We start from the raw sequence: 21640 nt of genomic DNA, 5'->3' as shown, positions 1-21640 counted from the left end.
CATTTATTCATAAATATCTCCTCCCACTCTCTAAAGTACCTCCTTGTGGGGGTCTTTGTGAGCCTCCAGGGCCTTCATGATGGTGAGCTCTGCGTAGTTTTTGAACCTCCAGGGCTGCTTGCAGAGAATCTCCCTCAGCACCCGCAGAGCCAGCGTCCGGATCACATGCTGGGGGAATCACAAGGATGACGTTTTATAAGGAGTTGCAGTTGCTCCATTTGCGGTGCTATCCCAGGAAAGGAGGACGGCGTGCGTACCTCTCTGTCACCCATCGTTTCCATCAGGAGAAGCAGGATGGTCTTGAAATGCTCGTCCCACACCTGCAGGGTGTTCTCACGAATCAGCTTCAGCAAGTGGCACAGGGCCGCCTTCCGCTCCTCGATGCGCTCGTTGTGATTGGACAGCTCTTTCAGCAGCTCGGCAACCAGCTCTGATTGGTCCAGGCCGCTGTCTGTGGAGAGGCAAGGGCCGATGAAACAACACACGCGGGACCACTCCTGTGTTGTTTGTTGTTCCCGCTTGTGTATTTGTGCTGCGTACCATCAGTGAGGTGCTCAGAGTCGTCCATGCTGGTGTCTTTGCGGCTGTGCTTGAAGGGAGAATCCGAGAAGTGGTCGCGGGCCCCTCGTGGGCTGGAGGACAGCAGGGGGGTGTTGAGGAGGGACGTCTTGTTGTCCAGGGCCATTCGGCCTCCGTCCACGAAGTCGGACACTCTGCCGTCGGTCCCGCTGCCGCCCTGCGGAAAAAAAATAACATTAACATTGCCACAGTCACAGTCAAAAAAGGTTTGCCTACCTTGGTAAAAAAAAAAGGATTTTATCAGATGAATCACTTCATTCAAATTGTTTTGACTATGTCATAACTAAACATATTGGCCGCAGAGATTTTTCTAAATTCATGTTGAATTTATGTCTGCTTTCAGTTGGCCCCTGACAGTCTGCTTTGCTTTCATGGCGCACACACTGTATCAGACCGTGACCCTGTTTAATGTCTCTGCACCAGGGTAAAAGGGAACGCTTTCAAACCGGACAAAACCAAGACGAGGAGCAGAAATGCGTTGATGTGCACGCAACAGAGTGTAAAAGCATCCTAAACAAGACAAAGGAACACCACAGTGGGCTGACCCGGGAAGACGTACTCTGGATGGACCACCCAGTGAGACCCGCTGCAGGTTCAGGAGGGATACGGTGCTCTTATTTCTGTGTATATTTGCACACAGCCCACTTAATGCCGGTATCTGTCCGGTGTGCATCGCCTGCCAGGGTGGGGTCATGTGGGCTGGTTACATTTCTGATGCATCTCGTGGGGGAAATGTCAGGAGGGGGTGTGGGTGGGTGGGGGGGGTCACACCTACGAGAGTACAGCGTGTACCCTAAAGGGGAATGTCAAAACAGCTCATGTGACGCCTGCAGTCATACATTTTTGAATGAAGAAAAGTAACTCGGCACTGATAGAGGGGCTTATTGTAGAGAAGTTAAGGTGTGTTTTTTCAGCCACTGGGATCATAACAGACGATACACATGTTTTTTTATCAGTGGCTGTGGAGGATCAAGTTCATGGCCATCGGTCTCGTAAACACCTAATGTATGTGCCTCAGTTCCCACACTGCAGGGGGAGTGGTGGGACGGATCACATTTCAGGGTCACATACAGCTAATGCAGCTAGCTGTGTTTGTGTGTGTCTCTGTGCGTGCGTCTGTGTGTGTTTACACCTTTGCAAGTCTTGGTCTTCGTCAACACCTTAAAACTTTTGATTTGCAACAGCGTTTCAAACCAAAAAATGCTGTCTGATTTCGATGGTCCGCTTGCTTACAAACAGATGAACAAGTGAGAAAGGAGCTTTGTGGTGATTCATGAAGGATCTCCTACAAGTTGGCAGCTCGGTTGAGTTTATGTGTACTCTTCAACACCCCTCTGCTCGCCAGTCTCCTCTGCAATGCTTTACACAAAACCTCTGTAAATGTGTTACACAAAACTGTCTCAACTCAAAAGTCATGTCACTGTCCCCAGAAAATGTCACGCAGTGTAAATTTGTCCTCAAACCAAAAGCTGTCTCCAAGAGTTGCAGAAAGAAAACATTTACGTTAGGTTTGAAAGAACATTTGACGTGACCAACAGCACTCTCTCTCTCTCTCACTCAGTCGGGTCGGTCTGCTGCACTCACCTCCTCTCCCTCTCGCCGGTGCAGCGGCTCATTCATGTCCTCCTGGCTGCGGACACTGAAGTTCTGGATGGCCTCAGTGACGCCCTTCAGAGAGCTGTAGATATCCTCCGAGTTCATGTTCTCTGTGTCGTAGTCAAATGCACTACACGCACAAAGGAAGAGGACACTGAAACCAGGGCTGCACGATTGCGTACATGTTGTGAAAAATCTAATTGCATCACCCAAAGGATAAAAACAGGCAGCAGGTGCGTTGTTTACATTTCTGACTTTTGTAAAGTTAAGGTTGCAGACTCCAACTCCCTGCACTTGAATTTTGGGTTGATTCATTCAAGAGATAAAACATTGTATTTACATTTGAATTGCATGCCTTTAAATAAAAACAAGTATTGTTATCCAGAATTATTTGGGCGATGCCAATTGTGTTGCGATCTATTATTTTAGGCCACTGAGCCACACTGTGAGTAACCTGGTTTAACCTACGCGCACATCTGTAGACTTTACTCCCATTCTCTGTGTACATATTGGGTTCAATCATTGTTAGATTCTGTCGAGCGTGAGCGAGCGTTACCTCGGTGAAGGGGTGTTTTGGGAAGTGTTGGTGGGGGATGTGACGGGGCTGGACCAGCTGGCTGGAGACCGCGGGGTGTGACGAGTCAGAGGGCTGCCCATTGGTGCCTGAGGAAGTGACGGAGAAAAAAGCGCACGTTAGCTAGAGAGAAGCGCGTGGTTAATGCCGCGGTGTAATGAATCACAACCGCAGCCCCTTCGTCACCTGTGCAACGTTGCCGGTGTTCTTCAGATGGTTTTGAAGCAGCCTGGTGGCTCCGTCCTGGAAGGTTTTGGGCAGCGCTGCCAGCAGCATGGTGAACTCTGGAGTGTTGAGCTGGAACAGCGAGATTAACACCAACTGGGCCGCCTGTGGCACACAAAATACAAACCCCCCCCTCCTCCGTCAGAAAGAGTAAAATCAAGTGTGTGGTATTTCTGTTGCAACGTCGGGAGAATCCACGCGGGGAATAACGCTTTGAGCAGGCGCAGGTTTGTGTGTCTGCACCTTTCTGACGTCAGAGCTTTTGGGTTCAGTCGTCCAGGTGATGATGCGGGAGATGGCGAGCCGAGTCTCGCTGGAGTTCACAAAGTCTGGCGCTTCCATCTGTAACGTCAGCGTGTCAATGTACTTCAAAATGGCCACCTTCACCTGGAACACAAAAGTGTGCAAATGCAACAGCTCATTACCAAGTCGGTAACAAAGACACTGAATCGCCACTATATTAACCTGCGAAAAGACAAATCGAGTAATAAGGAAACTAAAAACTCACAGGCACACACACACACACACACCAATGTTCACAGGCAACATGTACAACCGCAGCCAATTGTGCATCTCTTAGCAGGTCTGAAAATCAAACGATCTGACGAATCAGAGAGAGGATCAAACTACAGTAAAAAACAACAAATTAAAAAAAAAAAAAAGACAAAATGGTGAAAAACAAAAAAAAGAACCAATAAAAGCAGACATTCACTGCGGGCTCCGAAGCGCCACAACAACCAACTCCCGCCCTGATTCTCTTCCGTCTCTTTCCATATGCACCGCAAGGACCAGAACCTTCCTCCCAATCACTTAGCAGCATTGCGCGCATATGATTGCTCCCCCCAGAGCGCACTGACCTGGGAGGACTGGCTCCAGGCTGCGGCCTGCTCGTCTAGAGAGCAGGCGTGGCGCCGCGCTCTGGGGGGGAACAATTTTACCCCGGACCCTCCCCCGCCTCGCCCTCGCCCGCAACACGAGCTCCGCACGGGCTTCAGGGAGAAGGAGGAGAATCACCGCGTCAATCAACGGAGAAAGAGAAGAAGACGAGGACAAGGGAGGGAGGGATGGAAGGAGGGAAGGAAGTACAACGTTTGGAAAGTAGGCTTGGGCATTATTTGAATTTAACTACTGGTCTGAAGCTTCATGCAACAGTTTGCAACATAAGATGCTCAACATTGTTAAGATCCTTCGAATGTGTACGCTTGAAAGGAAACGACATCATCTTGCAAGTGCCCCGAGGTAGTACCTTTCGGGTGTTTCTTTGTTTTTTTTAATACTAAAATGGTTTTATGAAAATGAATTTGCAAAAACTGCTTCTAGATAAAACCAGCAGATCCAATCCAGTGAAGAGCAAATCAGAAATATTAAAGTATGGGTCTCGCAACGGGTCAACAGACTTGTTGTGTTGTGTTTTATGACTATGAAGAGTTTCCTCAAGGGGCCATTTATTCTTACTGAATGGAATAATGACTGAAAAAACTACAGCCAACAGTAATAATAAAAAACAACAGAAAGCGATCTCTTCAATGACAACCATGACATTTTGCCAGTTAAATGAGCAGTGGGTTAGTCATAGAGAAAATGTACAATTTCTGTAAAGGAGGGGGGGTGGGTGGGGGGGGTAGAGAGTGAGAGGAGGCAGAGCGACAGAGGGGTGTGGAGAGCGAGCGATGGTGGCGCATGGAGGTAAAGCTGGCGGTTAAAATCCCGGCTGCCCCATGTGCCCTGTTGAAGTGTCCCTGAGCAAGACACTCATCCCCTAATTGCTCCCCAGGCAAAAATGTAACACATGGGTTATAATGCAATGCAAGTCGCTTTGGATAAAAGCGTCAGCTAAATGACATGTAGTGTAATGTAAAGCGAGGAGGGGGAGGCAAAGCGTGAGTTGGAGCTGAACAGGAAGGAAGGATTGTGGAAGCTCGGCCCAGCGCTGTCCAATCACAGCCCGGCATTCACGGTTTTGGTGAGGTCACATCGATACAGCAGTTACCATGGTTACGCGAGCTTTACGTTTTTCCAGCTTTATCACCACATTTCCCTCTCACCCTTCCCCTACTCAGTCCTTCACACACTGCGCCCGCTTTCTCATTCACACACACACACACACACACACACACACACACACACACACACACACACACACACACAGCATCACTTACCTTGAGATTGGGCGTCTGTGTCTGGTCCACAGTAAACCTCATGAGAATAGTAAACTGGAGGTCATTGGGGAAAGATTCTCTGTCAGAAGGAGAAAATAAACACATCTCTTGAGTATAAGGATAAATTACTGTGTACAAAATAAAAAAAAATAACAACTTAAGTTGGCAGTATGTTTAACATTAAGATCAGCGAGCCCTACATCATGGTCATTGCCCCCTAAAGATCACCAAGATTTTACATATTTAAATAATCTAAGCACAAACTACCATTTTGTTCTGCGTAATCATGGGACGAGCCTTCTGCGCCCTAATGTCAGTCTGTACTGTGATAGTGTGCCACCCACCGGGTCACATCCAGGGCTCTCTGAACTTTGGCTTGTACGGAGCCCAGCAGGTCAGCCCCCATCTTCTTCAGCAGCTGTGTGAGTAGTACGAACAACCAGTCCTGCAGATCCTCCTTTTGGACCAGGATGAAATCAACCAGTGTCTCCAGGAACATACTGAAAACCTGAACACACACACACACACACACACACACACACACACACACACACACACACACAGTTTGAGAAACACGCGCACACAATTCACTTTTCGTTCGTGCATGCCTTTGAGTAGTCCTGCGAGTTATTACAGGACACAGGGAGGTTACGCTGAAGTATCACGTCCGAGTGGCGTTCATTCACCTCGTCACGTTAGTGGTTATTCACTCACTAATGCAGCAGCGCTTTCAGATTCCCAATCACCGGTTAAACTCAGATCACCCAAATTATGACCAATATTAGAAAATGACCAAAAGGAGACGGTTAATCACACAATAAAAATCAGACTGTGCGTTGTCGCCGTGTTAACATGCCAGCAGCAGATTTCAGCGGGGAAAGTGTTGTTACGAGCCACTTTACGCGAGGTAGGTTAGTGAGTGAGACTTTCATCCAGATACACAAAGTGTAAGTACAGTGACACTGGTGGACCAAACTTACTCTCTACAGAGAGTTCCAGTGTGAGGTGGCATGGGGGAAAGAGAGAGAGAGACATCTGTTAGCATCCTGACAAAGAATACCTGTGTGGGCCACGAATCCCCAACTTTCAGTTCACACCTTCAATCCAAAATTTGGAAAAAATGGAAATGAGTCGAATCAATGAGGAAAATAATAGAGAGACAGAGAGAGAGAGACGTAGATAGGATGGTGTGGGACAGACAGATGGAGGCAGGAGAGGGATCCAGGGTGAGATGCAGTACCTTGAAGGAGGCTGAGCTTATACCGGATTCTGCCGTGCCGTACACCCTGCCGGAATCTCGCTGAAATTCATCAAATCGTCAAACGTCAAAAACGAGGGCGGAGGCGAACGGAGGAGCTTGCACACCTCACCACATGCGGGAGGCCACGCGGCGCTCAGAAAGTGGCGATGTTAAAGGGCGACGAAACGCAGCCGGTTAATTCTGGAGGGGGGAGCCCCGAATGTGCGTTGATATTTAAAGTGCGGCGAAGGGTGTGCGTGCGGCCTCGGTGTTGTCGCTTCAGATTGCAGCGAGAGAGGGCAAATAGAGAGAGGGAGGGGGCTCGGGGGGGGAGGTGAGCGAGGCCAGCGGATCGGCCGCAGTGACGGAGCAATCCAGCGGCCCGGGCGGAGAGGTGTGAGGTCACACGCAAACTCAGGCGTGGGCATGCCGTTAGAAAAACAATCCATGCACACTCTGCATGCCCGTGATCATGTTCGAGTGTTACTGCATATCCGTGCGAGTGCGAGCTGAGGATATAGTTTGAGCTGTTTATCCTGTCTTTATCTTTACACGCATTATTATTACGTTGATAGAAGTGTGTGTGTGTGATAACAAATAGATGCTTGCGGCAGAATCCGGTACAGTGAAGGTTTGGTGGTGATGAACCAAATATTTGGAAACAAAGTATAATAAAAGTGGGTGAATGATGAATGTATTTGGCGTGATAACGTCACAGAGTGCGCACCGTGTGACTCTGTGCGAATACTTGCGCTGTATGGACTCATACCTTACTGTGAGGGTCCGCGAACATCCTGGTGAAGATCTCACAAAGCCTCTTCAACTCCACCCGACTGCCGATCAAAGACAAACGCGGTCAGAACTAAATGCACATCGAATCGACTCGAATAAAACGCTGCGGCCCGCTTTGCGGCTCACCTGAGGGTGCGTTGGTTCTTCAGCAGCGCCTGTAGGCCCAGAAGCCCCTCCTTCCTCTCTGACCAGTTGGCACTGGCACAACGGTTCAGCACCTGGCAAAAACCACAGAGACCCGTCAAGACTTACTGTAGGGGCACAGAGGATCTGTGCCAGGATGAGCAAATTCAGGGCTTAAAATCTCCAGAGTACTTCTATGCACAATAAAAGGTTAGATATGGATATGGTATAGATTTGTAATATGTAAATCTGCCATTATTCTAGGGTGGAAAGGGTTTATTTTTGACGCTCTGTTGCCTAATGATGTGGCCAACCTCAGCTACGTCCTCCGTCTGCCTCATGTAGGTGGGGATGGCTCCTCCGTTCCTGGAGCTGTACGACCTCTCCGAACACGCGCTGGACGCGTCGCTGTTGGCGTCGTCATCTGAGTACATGCCGTAGTTTTCGTACCGCCGCCGTGCGGGCTTCTTCTGCGGGTAGAGGACAGGAATCCAGAGGAGATGAAATTAAGCTGAACCGGAAGACGCAGTAATACCAGGCACAGGTAGATAAACATGCACTCACACACCTGCTTTACAGAGCACAAACACGGCTAAACACACACATACACACGCTTAAGAGGCAGGAGAAGAGGCTGACCTTTGACCGGATATCTCCCAACAGCTGACAGCGTTAAACAGAGGTAAAACCAAGGGTTAGTTAACACACACACACAAACACACTCCAGGGGATTTGAGCTGCACATGGTGACAGCTTACTGGAATGTGAGCACTTATCATTTGTCGTGTGCAGCGCGTGTTTTCATACCAGAGCATCTGCGAGAGCCTCTTCTACGTCGGAGCCCGGGTTGAGGACCCTCATGGCACTGACTGAAGAAGAGAGACGACTCGACTGGCTGATGCCAAAACCCGACCCTGCAGAGAGCGGGAAGGATGGAAAGAGCGGAAGGACAGAGGGGACAAACGTTAGACTGGACTCCCTCCTTTCACTCGTCCACCGATGGGCCACCATCCTCCTCCCCATCCACTCTCACACACACAAACACACACACACACACACACACACACACGCACGCACACCACATTTCCCATGAGCCAGCCCTGTAAGTTGATGTGATGACTTGTTAGGTTGACATTGCAGGTGCTGCTGGGGGAGAAAGTATGATTGACAGAAAACACTGAGGAACGTGTTGGACTTGCAGGAAAGGGGCGGAGCTGAATAAAGAAAAACAAAATGGTAAAACTGGAGGTCATCTGGCAACTTAACGGGCGGAAACATGCAATTCCACTGGGAGGGTCGACATCCTGGAGCAGAATTTAAAAAACAACAACAACAACAAGCTGATGGACAAAGAAGGAAAAACAACTTAAATAATATAGGAGAAGATGCTTGGCACTAAAGAGAACCAAAAACAAAACAGGTGAGCGAACACAAGTTAAGGCGACGTGGGCAGGTGGGTGAGGTACGGAGAAATCAATGTACTCAGCCTTCACCTGCTGCACCAAACACATCGGGTGTGTGGAGAGCTCCGGTGGAGCGAGAGTAGCTCCGCGTCGCTGCAACCAAGATTAAAAACACACATACAGAGTTTAACACTCGCGCACACACACACACACACACACACACAAGAAGGAAACACACACATACACAAGCCTGACACTGATTGGACAAAGTGTGGAAAGAAAGGCTGAAAAAGTGCATGTGATTGTGTGTTTTTCTGACTGTCATCCCTAAACTTTTTGGGATTTAGTGGAAATCAGACCCTGGGTGTCAATAAAAGGCCTATGTGGCTTTGTCTCTGAACTAGCTTTGTGTATTTGATCATTCCGAGTTAAACTACCTGCAGCGGGTATCCGTCGACAACCGGCTACTCACCGAGGGGCGTGAAGGAGCGAACAGGGCTCGTGTCGCGGCTGCTCTCCCTGCTGGCCTCTCTGCTGCAGCCCTGACTCATACTGGGCCGAGGGATACGACTGCCGCGGGCTAACGTCGCCCGGGTTACCGCAGCAGGGGGAAAGATAAGGGGAGTTGGGAGAGGGCAGGAAAAGAGCAGCGGAGGGAAGAAAAGGGACGACAAAGAAGACGAGAAAAAGACATAAGAAAGACAAACGTGAGCAGTGACAAAAGGAGAGAGAAGACGGTACATAAAGACACAAATAAGAGACAGAACAAGCAAACGTGAACAACTGAGAAAAACAAGCAACTGGCTCTCAGGGAGCATCTCAACTGATTTTAAGTATTGTCTTGCAATTGTTTCAGCACTAACTACGGCCACATTTTACATTTGGGCTCAATGTGATAATTTCTGATAATTAACTAGTGAACTATCAGTCGTCTCAGCTCCAGTTGAGATGCACCTAGCGGAAGCACAGGACTGCTGCACTCACGTTCAAAATGGAACAAACAAAGTGTGATGACCCCCATGCACTCAGGCCTTCGGCCCGCGGATCGCACACAAACACACAGGACAGAAAGGAGAGTGATTTGAGATGAATCAAACGGGATCGAGGGGAGGATCTGACTTTTCATCCAGTTGTATCACAATAAACGTTCCCGTTGGTCAGCTGCAGCATGAACCCAGCCAATCAGGGTTAATCACAGCCTGCGAGGGGAGGGGGGGGGGGTTACAAAGCCCTAATGCAGCTTGGCTTGTCCCGCCGGAAGGCTCGTTTTTCACCCACTGAGAACAGGTTAGTGGCGACGGGAAGGATCTGCTGATCATGAGCACCCATCACCAAAACAGCACAGCCATAGAATCAGGGACAGGTTAGAGGTCGGCTATGAGAGGCCCGATGGAGGGACGGGGATCGGGAGATTTGTAGTGACGGATGGAGATAAAGAATGAGGGATGGGTTTAAGGCGATGATGAGAATTTGCAGGTTAAGAGGTGGATAGTTGGGTGGTCTGCTCGAGGTCGGAGCCTTACCTCCTCTGCTTGCTCCGTTGTAGATGGAACTAATGCTGGAAGGAGCTACAAGGGACAGAAGCACCAGGAGCGGAAAGATAAGAGGACGGGGAGGGAGCGGGAGGGGAGAGAAAACAGTTGAGATCCGAGGACACGCGGACGATGGCGCGCATTTGCTGCTCCTGAGGGACGGCTGAGTGTTCGAAAAGCGGCGTGTTTTTTTTTTTTTTTTTTTAACCAAACCATCACATTTGAGCTGTTGTGCAAAAGCAGAGGCAGAAACCCCCCCCAACAATTATCAAACGGACACCGGTGCTTGTTTGCTTACCAACGGACAGGCGGGTGGGCGACGAGTCTCTGGAGCAGCCCTGGCTGCGGGGGATACGGCTGCCTCTGTTTTTGTCCACGCTGGACCCGGCCAGCACGCGGTGGGCCCCGGAGCTCAGGGTGCTCAAGGCCGTGCTCGTCAGAACGCGACCCGGGGAGCCACTGCGACTGCCAGCTTCAGAGGGAGGCAGAGAGACAGAAGAGGACAAAAATTGAAGGCGGCGAGAAGTGAAGTCGGCGCGACAGGAATTTCACTGGAAGATGTTGGAAAGAGGACCGATGGGGCTCGGCGAGTTGAAAACCAATAAATAAATCTGTCATATCTAAATATATATATATATTAAAAAAAAATACATTTAACAATTCAATTTGAATTAAAAAAGTGATATTTTGACAAAATCATGATTTACAGACAGCTCTCGTCTTCTTTTTTTTTGATACATAAATACATCAATTTGACGTCCCCACGTCATCCCGTCTCCAACTGCAAAGCTCACGGTGCGTCGGACTCTACGGTGACTCGCGTTACTCGCGACCTGAAGACTAAACCACGGAAGAGAAGCTGCTCCACGGTGCTGAAGGTGAAGTGTGCGATCAGGCTTTTGGGGAACAAGCTTCAGCACACAGAGCTGAGCTCTAAACGGATGTCAACACGACTGAAAATGAGGACGCGGATCAGATTCTCTGACACACACACACACACACACACACACAAACTCAACACGTAAATAAAGGATTCTATGTACTAGTATCCAAGGACACAGAGCTAAATAAACACATCTAATGGCTATTTGCTACATATAATACCACGTGACATAACAGATATAAAGTCATTCATATTTGAATATATATATATATATTGTCCCTCTTTAAATTTACACAAAGTTTATATTTTTTCTATAATAACCAATTTCATATAAACTACTGATGAAATTGAAACCAAGTAAAGATCTCAAAATATTTTTTGGGGATAACTGAAATCCAGTTGGACATTGGACAATCCAGGTGCACATAAGAATAATAAGCAGAAGGCCGAGGCTCCAAAAGCAACATGTTTAGCATGATCATAGAACAGCCACTTTACCAGTGACTGGTAATCACAGCAGGCCAGGGGGGGGGGGGGGGACAGCTCTGGGTGCAAGTGAAGGAGGGGGAGGTCGGGGCAACAGAGGAAGAGAAGTAAAGATTTTCTTTTTATTTATTTATTAAAAAGCAGAAAGAAGTAGTGTTGTAACCTTACCACCGACGGGGGTAGCAGACTGAGATCCTGAGCCATTGAGCCCATTGGTGGAGAGGATGGGGGGGAAGCAGATTAAACCAGATGAATTATGGGTATTAGCGCAAATAAAGCGTCGTGGGAGTTAGAACACAGAGTACGATGGGAGCGCATCCTGGTGTTCCACATCAAGAATGAAGGCAAAGCTGAAGCAGTCAACTTATTTAAGAGAAAACAAGTGAAAATATTTCACTGAAAGAAAATACACAAACTGAACGAGCTGCAGATGATAGCCTGGGAAAAGCAGTGCATGTTGGGACAGCTGGCTTATGTATCAAACAAGTATCAAGACCGTCCACAATGAGGAAAAGGAAATGCCTCAAAGGAAAATACGTTTGAAGGATATGCACACAACTATCACACACACACAACTATCACACACACACACAACTCCGATCAGCTGCTGTCTCGCCTGATTCTGAGATAAACGTGTCCCATCAACGGCAGACGATGGCCACCAGCGAGTTTCTGTAGAATCGAGATTTCGGCTTTGAACCCTCAATCAAACACCTTCCATTCCCTTTCTAATCTATGTCCAGATAGAATTGAGGCAGAGGGGCTGCGGTCCAATCACATCTTCTTTTTTGAACTTCAAACTTGCCCCAAAGCCAACAGGCTTTAAGATGCAAATATCCTCAGCAAGCACGCGCACGCACGCACGCACTCTATGTGTTGCCAATTGAAGCTAGCCCAGTGGATTGTGTTCCTTCATGTCTTGTTGTAATAACCTACATGACAGCCAGAGGAAACAAAGTGTCCACCCCACCATACTCAGTGATGAGACACAGCATGCAAAAAAACACATAACACACACTCCTCTTTACGCAAAACACCTTGATCAGAATGAGAGCGACAGTGGATGATTCACCTTACCCACCGTGGGAGATGGATAGACAAACGCGCACACGTACACACACACACACACACACACACACACACACACACACACACACACACACACACACACACACACACACACACACACACACACACACACACACACACACACACACACACACACACACACACACACACACACACACACCGACTCACAAACACAATACCTGGTGTGCAATCGGATTCGTCGGAACCTGAAGGCACAAAAACATTTTAAAGAGCTTATTGTCACCATGAGGGCAACAAATAACTCAGCAGCAAGAGCCTAAGTTAATACAAACATGTGGACTCGCAGCCCAGTTTGTTCCAGTCACAGCTGGCTTTAGGTCATGCAGTGTGTCGGGGTACATACGCTGGGACTGGGACACCATCTTGGCGCGGCTCCGCCCTCGCGAATCCACCTGGCTGGACATGGAGCTGGCAGTGGACAAGGGCTGCTTGGTGCGTACACGGCCTGTATGACGCGGAGGGAAAAGTACTGTTTGAGTACGCACACAAAATAAAAATAAAAAACACACACACACACAGTGCTACACGTCCTACACATCTAGTGACATCTAGTTGGCAGCTGAAGCCCAGAAGAAGCACGAGAGCTTAGAAAAAGCCACTGATGGCTAGAAGCTGCAGAAGGAACGTCGGATCCTAATCTAAACACTCAGCCACACAACATACACGCAACAGGGATGCTTTAGTGGATCAGCAAGATATCACTTCTTAGGACAGAGACGATCCACTCTCCATTTCAAAAAGGTTCAGGGAGGATTTGAGACTGTAGAATAGTGATTTTGATATATTTAGTAATAAATTTAAATATTAACGGAAGCTTTTTTATTTTGTTTACAGTAAAGTCATGTCATCCAAATAACCAGCTTTAAAAAATTTTTTAAAAACGTGGTAAAAAGTGCAACCTTTTCTGCAAATTATTCATGAATACAATCCTCTTAAAGCTGCAATTTATGTTTTTGTGAAGCTATTCTATCAACAAAAAAAAAATCAAATGTGTGGATTTTTTAAATGAGGGTGGCGCTGTACAACTTTCAATATAATGATTCCCCCTGAACAAAGTGTTGTTTGCTTTCACTACTAGAACATCCCTAAAAACACACGCACACACACCTATCCACCTAACTGCAATCTTACCATTGTCTGACCTGGTGCCTACAGACAGACAAGAAGGAGCAGGTTGTAAAAAGTACACTTCACCTGCACATTTCATTCTGTAAATATTTGCATATATTCATACCTTTCCTAAACATTAAATACATAGTGTTCTTCATGTACTGATTTGTACATCTAACATTTTGCGTTGTGCATAACAACAAAGTTCTAATCTCTAAATCATAGAACTATATCCTAATAAAGCTTCAATAACCAAATGTTAAAGTTTAATAGAAGTGTTAATGGTTAGACCTTTTTCTGTAATAACACAAGGTTTAACTAGAGCAAAGCAGAAGATGATCTCTCTGATGTTTAATTAATTGGATTCATGATGCAATGAAAAGGCAGGTGAGACAAATGAGGGTTGAGTGTACGTTTGACAGCAGGGGGCGCTGTGGCCACACACTGCAACAAAAGCTGATGGGATTTGTTGGACTGTAATCAAGTGAGGGAAAAGAAAAGAAGGAAATTAAAGAAAAGTATGAGTAGCTTGTTGCTGGTGAAGCAGAGTGAGATGATCTTACCATCCGAGGCATCATCTTTAGTGGCAGAAAAAGAAAGGCAGAGGAGGAGAGAGGGGGAGGTGGAGGAAAGGGAAGAAACAAATGGAAGAAAAGAAAAGGATTGAAACGAATGACCATTGGAAGTAGGAGACACAAAAGGAAGACGGAAAAGGGTAAAACGTTCAAATCAGGAAAAAAGAAGTATTCAGAATGAAAGACAGGAAAAGAGGGAAGAGAGACAAGAGAAGAGAGGAGCACAGTCTGTATTAGTTACAGAGCATCTGGTCAAAAGGGAGCAGATGCAGTGGTCAACGTCGAAACTGGGACGGTATTCACCAACAGAGCATGCACACAGACAATGTGCACAGCAACGCGTGTACGGGACACATCAACGGGCAATGAGGAGGCAGCAGGAGAGGAGAGGCCGGTCCGAGCGCTGGAGCGTGCGAGAGTGTCCAGCCGATCCCTCTGTGGAGGTTTCTGGCTTTTAGAGGACAACTCGGCAGCTTTAGAAGCTCCGCGTCTGAGCCGATTGGAGAGCGACTCCTCAGACTCTTTGAGTCACGTCTGACTGCTCGTCCGACCGGGACCCTTACCCAGTGAGGAGTAGGAGCCGGGGGGCAGGCGCCCCGACGCCCTGGTCTGTCCGACTTGCCGGTGCTTAGCGACTGCCGCCGCGTTAACATCCACGTCGCTACGGGAACGCTGCAGCGAGACCGACGACGCCATGCCCTTTGACCCCGCGGGGACTAATAGGGACAGGTGGTGGAGGAGGAGGAGGAGGAGGAGGAGGAGTGATGGCAGGTGATGAGGGTATAGATACATCACAAACACATGCAGGCACCACACGATACCAAATACCGTACAGAGGTACACAAACAGCCAGACACATATACGCGTGGGTGTGTGCGTACATGTGTCTAGAAACATAAAAACAACGTGACAGGATGCGGCTGTACGGACCCAGGCAGATGTGAATGAGAATGATGGCTCTGTGGGAGCGGATGTTTGCCACCGTGTGTGTGTGTGTGTGTGTCCACAGGTGCAAGTGAGCATGAGGATGTACGTGTTGGAGAGAGGTTGCACGTGTGTGTGTGTGTGTGTGTGTGTGTGTGTGAGACTCACCTCGCCCTGGAGCTGCAGACCATTTAGAAGTCAGGGGCCGACTGACCGAGGGGAGAGAAACTGAGGTCAGTCCACAGCAACACATCATTCTTTTATTTTTCTCACAGCTCCAGAAAGCTTAGCTTATCATTTTCAAATGCAAACAAATCCAAACGCAAGTGAGGGCGTGCAAAGCCAAACTGGGTGTTTCAGAATATGTGACGTCATTCAACCAAGGGTATTGATCTTTTTCTTTCACATTAAAGAAATCAATCTGCACACCAGCAGTTCAACGATATTTTGGACAGAGGTCAGTTGTGCCCTGACACACTGTGCTCCACACAGATCGAATTATCCTAATCAATAATCCAGATGACTAATTATTAGTATTTCCATTAACTGGATTTATCTTGTAATGGAAATACTCCTACTTGGTGTCACAGGATCCGTGCTGTCTCTTCTCTCATCCTACCTTGTTGGTCGCACCTACCGGGTAACTTGGAGAGGATCAGTGTCGGAACCTTGTCCCCTTACTACTGGAGTTCCTCAGGGCCCCGTCCTGGGTCCCCTCCTCTTCTCAATCTACACTAACTCTCTTGGCTCCGTCATTCGCTCGCACGGTTTTTCCTATCACAGCTATGCCGACGACACCCAACTAATTCTCTCCTTCCCCGACTCGGACACTCGGGTGGCGGCACGGATCTCTGCCTGTCTGACTGTCGGACTGATGTCCGCTCATCACCTGAAGATCAACCCAGACAAGACCGAACTACTTTTCTTCCCTGGAAAAACCTCGCCCACTAAGGACCTGTTAACTTCGGCGACTCCATGTTAACGCCCACTCAGAGTGCCAGGAACCTCGGCGTGACACTTGACTCCCAACTCTCCCTGACTGCCAAAATCGCAGCGACGACACGATCCTGTAGATACACGCTCTACAACATCAGGAGAATACGACCCCTTCTCACTCAGAAGGCGGCACAGGTACTGATTCAGGCGCTTGTCATCTCCCGCCTTGACTACTGTAACTCTCTGCTGGCAGGTCTCCCAGGTACCGCCATACGACCACTGCAGCTCATCCAGAATGCAGCAGCTCGACTGGTCTTCAACCTTCCGAAATACTCCCACACCACACCACTTCTCCGTTCTCTTCATTGGTTACCAGTGGCTGCCCGCATCCAGTTCAAAACATTGGTACTGACGTACCATGCTGTGAATGGATCGGGACCAGTCTACATCCAGGACATGGTGAAACCCTACATTCCAACCCGCACACTCCGATCTGCATCTGCCAAGCGGCTTGTTCCTCCCTCACTGAGAGAAAAGCACTCGGCGAGATCGCGACTCTTTGCTGTCCTGGCTCCCAGATGGTGGAATGAGCTCTCTGATGACATCAGGACCGCAGAGAGCCTCTACATCTTCCGTCGAAAACTCAAGACACACCTTTTTAGACTCTACCTTGACTAAAACACTAGCAAACCATAGCACTAACAAATGATAGCACTTAAATTGTACTTTTCTATAACATGTTTTGAAACTGCTTATTTTATGAAAAATGTACTTTCTTGTTACTTGTTCTTCTGAGTTTGTATCTCTATGTGGAAATGCACTTATTGTACGTCGCTTTGGATAAAAGCGTCAGCTAAATGACATGTAATGTAATGTAAAATAAAAACAAGACAGAATATTATTCTCTAAACGTTCAATCAAACTAACATTAATTTCTTTTATTCAACAGTCAGAGGTAGTCGCAAGTAAAACCTGAAGTGGACTATTGAGGGCATATTATAGACGAGCGTTGATTACTTGAGGCTCTCTTGAGAGGAGGACGAGGAGCGGTCACTCTGGGGAAGAGAGGCCACGCTGCCGGAGCTCTTCAGGCAGGACTGAAGGGTTTTCTGGTACGACGGCTCCAGGGAGTTGTAGAGAGCGTCGGCCTCCGCTGGGAAGTGGTTCCTCAGGCCCCAATAAGCCCTGAGAGAGGCAGAGAACAATGGAAGGGTTAGATGATGATGATGATGATGGCGGCAAGGCAAAAGAGAGGAATTAAGGGATTCAGAAAAGGGAACTGAGGGTGATATTCAAAACCACTCGTCTTTCATCGCATTTGATTTGATTTTGGTGAAATGAGCGCGTCTTACTTGCGAGCCTCCACTCTGGCCTCCGAGTCCGCATCTCGGATTCCCTTCTTGATGCTCTCAACCAAAACTGCCGTGTGCCTGCAAGGGAGAGCCGCAGATGTACAAAAATGGAATGTGCATTAAGTTTGAACAGGGAGACAAAGAAGGCCTGTTTAAAAGGTTGTGAGAATCAGCCCTCACCTCTCCAGAGAGTGGGTTTGCCATTCTTGTAGCAAAAGGTCCAGGAAATCATAACAGCGCCTGGAGGATGACATTTTCTTTATCATTCTCAAGACCAAAACCAACATTACACTTAAAGCTTAAAGCTTTTCCATCAATTCTGAGACCCTTCAGCACTGTCTTGATCTCACCTTCTAACAGCCACGGACTTGCACGTGCAGTTGCTGGTGATCAGGGGGATGAGCCTGGGGACGTGGGTGTGCTGCAGAGTCGAGAGGAGGCCGAGCCACAGGAGGCGATTAAAGTGGGAATAATTATCCAATGATCAGACAACACTGACCAGGAATAGGTTTGTTCTGCAAAACAATTTCTTTTTTTTTTCAAACTCACCCGTATAATGATGCGAATGGCCAACATCCCGGAGGTGGCCATGACTTTGGCGCAGTTAGGGATGAGGTTAAACAGGACGGGAACGATGGCTTCCGCTCCGTGGTCAAATTTGTTCCCGAGCACTGACGAAAGGAAGCTACAAAGACACAACAACCATCAGATATTTTAGGAGCAAAAAGCCAGTAGTCCTGGACTTTTTTTAAGTGACGTATTGGCAAGACGCAGTGATGACCAACACACAATCAATAAGGTTCAACTACGGAGCGGTGCGTGAGCTTTTGGATTCTACAGGTTCTCGTGATCTTGGATCATCGCCACTCACGCTACGGTGATGCAGGCCTCTCGGACCACTTGGGAGCGCAGGTCTTTGGCGGACAGCTTGAAGGCTCCGTCCAGTAGTCGCAGATGCTGGTAGAAGCAGTCGTAGCTGGTCGCGCCCGCCACAAGCAGCGAGCGGACTTTCTTCATCTGCGACGATGAGAGCGAGAAGGAAACGATCATCATGGGTGTCACAGGAGAGACGGTCATTTTGCATTAGTACAAGGTGAACTGGTACTGACAGCGCTGGCTCTCTGGTCCCAGTCGTGCTTGTCGTCGGAGCATATTTCGCGGATCTTATTCAAGTTGTCTTCGAGGTCCCTCGCGGAGTAAATCTAAATAAGGAGAGGAGCGGACATATGAAGCACCGATGAAAGTCCCAAGACTAGTCTGGCCTGGTTCGTTGATGCGGCTGCGCGTCGCCTACCTGCACAGTAGGAACGTCTGTGAAGGCTTTGATGAAGTCCTCCTCTTCAACTCCCCCGGCGCTCTCCTTGGACACTAGAAAAACAGGGCGGAGTCTGTTAATAAGCGCGTCTGTGAGCGTTCAGGAATTTTCACGTCAGATCTCTGTTCCGGTTGGTCTTGAGATTCTGGTTTGATTTCAGAAAATCCCCAGCACCCCAAATATGATTGAGTGGGAGCTGCCTGTGTATCTAAGGGGCACGTCAATCATATATCTCTGGGGGGGGGGGGGGGGGGGGAGCCTAGAACTCCTTACACGGGAAGCAGAGAGAGGAGTGATACAGACGGAGAATGACAAAAGGGACCAAGGAGAAGTGGAGAGGATGAGAATATTAAAGGATTATATTAGGTGACACAGGCTAGAGAAGACGTTCACAGCACAGACCAGACTGAGTTGGTGGAGTCAACGCAGAGGAATACGTCCTCTCTTCCCCCCCCCGGTTTGATCAAATTTCAGGCTGATCCACATAGATGGGTCATCTCAATGCTCCACACGTATAGTAGCTGACCCCCTCAGAGAGCCCGCGAGCATCACCCTGTATCCGCTATACACATGGGCAGCCTTCCATCACAAATTATTTTTACTGCTAGTTTTGTGAAATAGGATCTTGTCAAGGGCGAGGCTGTTATGCTTGCAGTAATTAAAATAATGTGTCCTGCTGTGATGGAAAACAGCTGAAGAAACCACAGCGTCCTTTGGGCAAAGTCAGGTGTTTCTGCCACTCATTGGCAAAATTGAAATATCCGTCTTGCGTCTGAGTCTTGCTGTCAGTGTGTGTGGGTGTGCTGCCATTTCGATTCAGCTACAGATGAACAGGCCTCTAGGCTTCGCCACGAGGGAAACTAGTCCGACAAACAGTGAAAGCTAGACGGACTCAGTCCTGAAAACGAAAAAAAAAATTAAAAAAAAATGTTTACAGCTGCAAACTTAGAAACACAACGACGGAATCTGAATCCTCGTATTCCGTTTTCATCACTTATCAGATTCAGAATCATGTATCTGACCAATGCTTAAGACCCGTTATTCAGTGCAAGCAAAAAAAATACCCAGCATTCAGTTGACTACAGCATCTAACAGCAGCCTCACAATCAATAAGACTGTAATGATCCAAGTGACAAGAGATGCCACTCTTGTTTCCGACGAAGAGAGGTACCCAGACGCAAGCAGACTGCTTGCTTGTAAAACGTGTGTGTGTGTGTGTGTGTGTGTGTGTGTGTGTGTGTGTGTGTGTGCATGCACACGTATTAACAACATTGCTGACAGGGATCCATCAGCAGGGCAGGAGAAAATTGACCGCACGGTCACGGGAACACGTCTTCCAATACAGAGAAAAATAATCAATACGCACAAAGACTGAGCGAAACACGGCGCTGCGCCCACGTGCTGCAGGAAGAAGACTCAAGGACGCAGAGACAGTCTCACTGCGACGTTCTCTAACGTAAGATGATGTCAGAGAACCTTTGTACAGAAGGCCGCGCCCACATGCTGGATGGGCACGGTTCTGTTTATCTCTTACATTTAGGGAACATACGTCCATGTTAAAGGTCAGTTCACTTCACGCAGTCTTCTTTTCAGGTGCATTCATTGTTTGAGTGTTAAATACCTAGCTTGCCGCCGGTGGCGCTGGGCCTGCGCGCAGCAGAGGACTCCGCGGGCTTCTTGGGAACTTTTGGGACCTTGAAGGCAGCCTGGGCCGAGAAAGAGCGATTCCCATCCACACTGTCGTCATCGTCGAAACTTCGATCTGGATGGAGAGGACAGAGAGGAGAGCGTTAACGTCCGCCCTGCAGGCGAGGAAAAGCATGGTTGGAAAATGACTGTTCGTGCTCATTATCATAAAGCACAGGCCATAACCAGTCTAGGGATTTCATTCATTCAGTACCTGCTCGGGGGTAATCAATAGAAACAACATAATGATAACTGATTATTCTACTTTCCCAATTAGTATGTTGACATCTGGTTTATAAAACATTAAATAAAACCATGTGAAATATTCAAACCGTAGGGTTCTTCTGAAATACTTTCAAAGCAGCTTGGATTTTATTCCTCCTTTTCTATATTGAGCATTAAAAGCTTGTGTTCATTCACTCAAAGACACCGAATGCTAGAAGGAAAAGTACGGGGGAGACGCAAAGAACAGAGCAGGTTGTTAAGAATGCTTAGTCAGGAATGACTGGATCAATACTGATTCTATCTGGCTAGAAGCTAAAGGCTAACACGTACACACAGATGTATACGATCTCTTATTAGACCCCAGAAACACAGACAACGATCCAGATGCCCCCCCCCTCCAAGCAAGCAAGCTGTGACTTGCAGAACTCTCCACGGCCCAAAAGAACCCCTCAATCTGCATGCTGTTGAGAGCTCCAAAGCTAGCATTGAATCTCGAGACACGCGTGCAGCCAGGACGCAGCGCTTTGAACGTGCAACTACGGGCAAAACCCCTCGAAGGGAGACGGCACGCGAAAACGCACCGGTCGACCCTGTGGAGAGGGAACGGCTGGCAGAGGAATGCAAGCGCGCCCCGGTCGCTGTGACAACCAGCCGTCTGGGGAATGCGCCAAAGCCACCACCCTACACCTCGAATCGTACATCAAATTCAGAGACAGACACCAACGCACACACACGACATGCAAACTGAATTGACAGCCGTTAGTGTGTGTGTGAACATACAAGCTATTCGTTCAGTTATTCCAGAGCCTTTTAGT

The 21640-nt window shown here is 48.1% G+C and overlaps 1 protein-coding gene across 6 annotated transcripts in view; it reads right to left on the bottom strand.

Annotated features, from left to right (window-relative positions):
• clasp2 (cytoplasmic linker associated protein 2) overlaps positions 1-21640 on the bottom strand; it is a 42404-nt gene that overhangs the window by 2492 nt on the left and 18272 nt on the right. The window contains exons 8-42 of one of the 6 annotated variants that reach the window (XM_062558356.1): positions 20536-20676; positions 18894-18967; positions 18709-18801; positions 18471-18616; positions 18149-18284; positions 17950-18020; positions 17780-17839; positions 17600-17677; positions 17265-17432; positions 15480-15520; positions 14951-15103; positions 14376-14390; positions 13046-13147; positions 12861-12887; positions 11761-11787; positions 10522-10695; positions 10215-10259; positions 9164-9271; positions 8782-8844; positions 8096-8202; positions 7928-7951; positions 7603-7758; positions 7292-7383; positions 7143-7206; positions 6374-6433; positions 6114-6116; positions 5478-5641; positions 5134-5212; positions 3218-3361; positions 2936-3079; positions 2732-2838; positions 2164-2305; positions 541-736; positions 258-451; positions 40-168 (exon numbers count right to left, since the gene is read on the bottom strand). In XM_062558356.1, coding sequence (XP_062414340.1) covers positions 40-168; positions 258-451; positions 541-736; positions 2164-2305; positions 2732-2838; positions 2936-3079; positions 3218-3361; positions 5134-5212; positions 5478-5641; positions 6114-6116; positions 6374-6433; positions 7143-7206; positions 7292-7383; positions 7603-7758; positions 7928-7951; positions 8096-8202; positions 8782-8844; positions 9164-9271; positions 10215-10259; positions 10522-10695; positions 11761-11787; positions 12861-12887; positions 13046-13147; positions 14376-14390; positions 14951-15103; positions 15480-15520; positions 17265-17432; positions 17600-17677; positions 17780-17839; positions 17950-18020; positions 18149-18284; positions 18471-18616; positions 18709-18801; positions 18894-18967; positions 20536-20676 — 3527 coding nt within the window. Of the gene's footprint in view, positions 1-39; positions 169-257; positions 452-540; positions 737-2163; positions 2306-2731; positions 2839-2935; positions 3080-3217; positions 3362-5133; positions 5213-5477; positions 5642-6113; positions 6117-6373; positions 6434-7142; positions 7207-7291; positions 7384-7602; positions 7759-7927; positions 7952-8095; positions 8203-8781; positions 8845-9163; positions 9272-10214; positions 10260-10521; positions 10696-11760; positions 11788-12860; positions 12888-13045; positions 13148-13833; positions 13852-14375; positions 14391-14950; positions 15104-15479; positions 15521-17264; positions 17433-17599; positions 17678-17779; positions 17840-17949; positions 18021-18148; positions 18285-18470; positions 18617-18708; positions 18802-18893; positions 18968-20535; positions 20677-21640 lie in introns of all 6 variants that reach the window. The other 5 variants (XM_037474187.2, XM_062558355.1, XM_037474190.2 and 2 more) reach the window with 5 other exon arrangements.

Source organism: Pungitius pungitius, chromosome 17 (assembly GCF_949316345.1).
Source record: "Pungitius pungitius chromosome 17, fPunPun2.1, whole genome shotgun sequence".
In the NCBI taxonomy this organism is placed as follows: domain Eukaryota; kingdom Metazoa; phylum Chordata; class Actinopteri; order Perciformes; family Gasterosteidae; genus Pungitius; species Pungitius pungitius.
The sequence above is the reverse complement of the archived record's forward strand: the minus strand, read 5'-3'. Positions and strand labels throughout refer to the sequence as shown.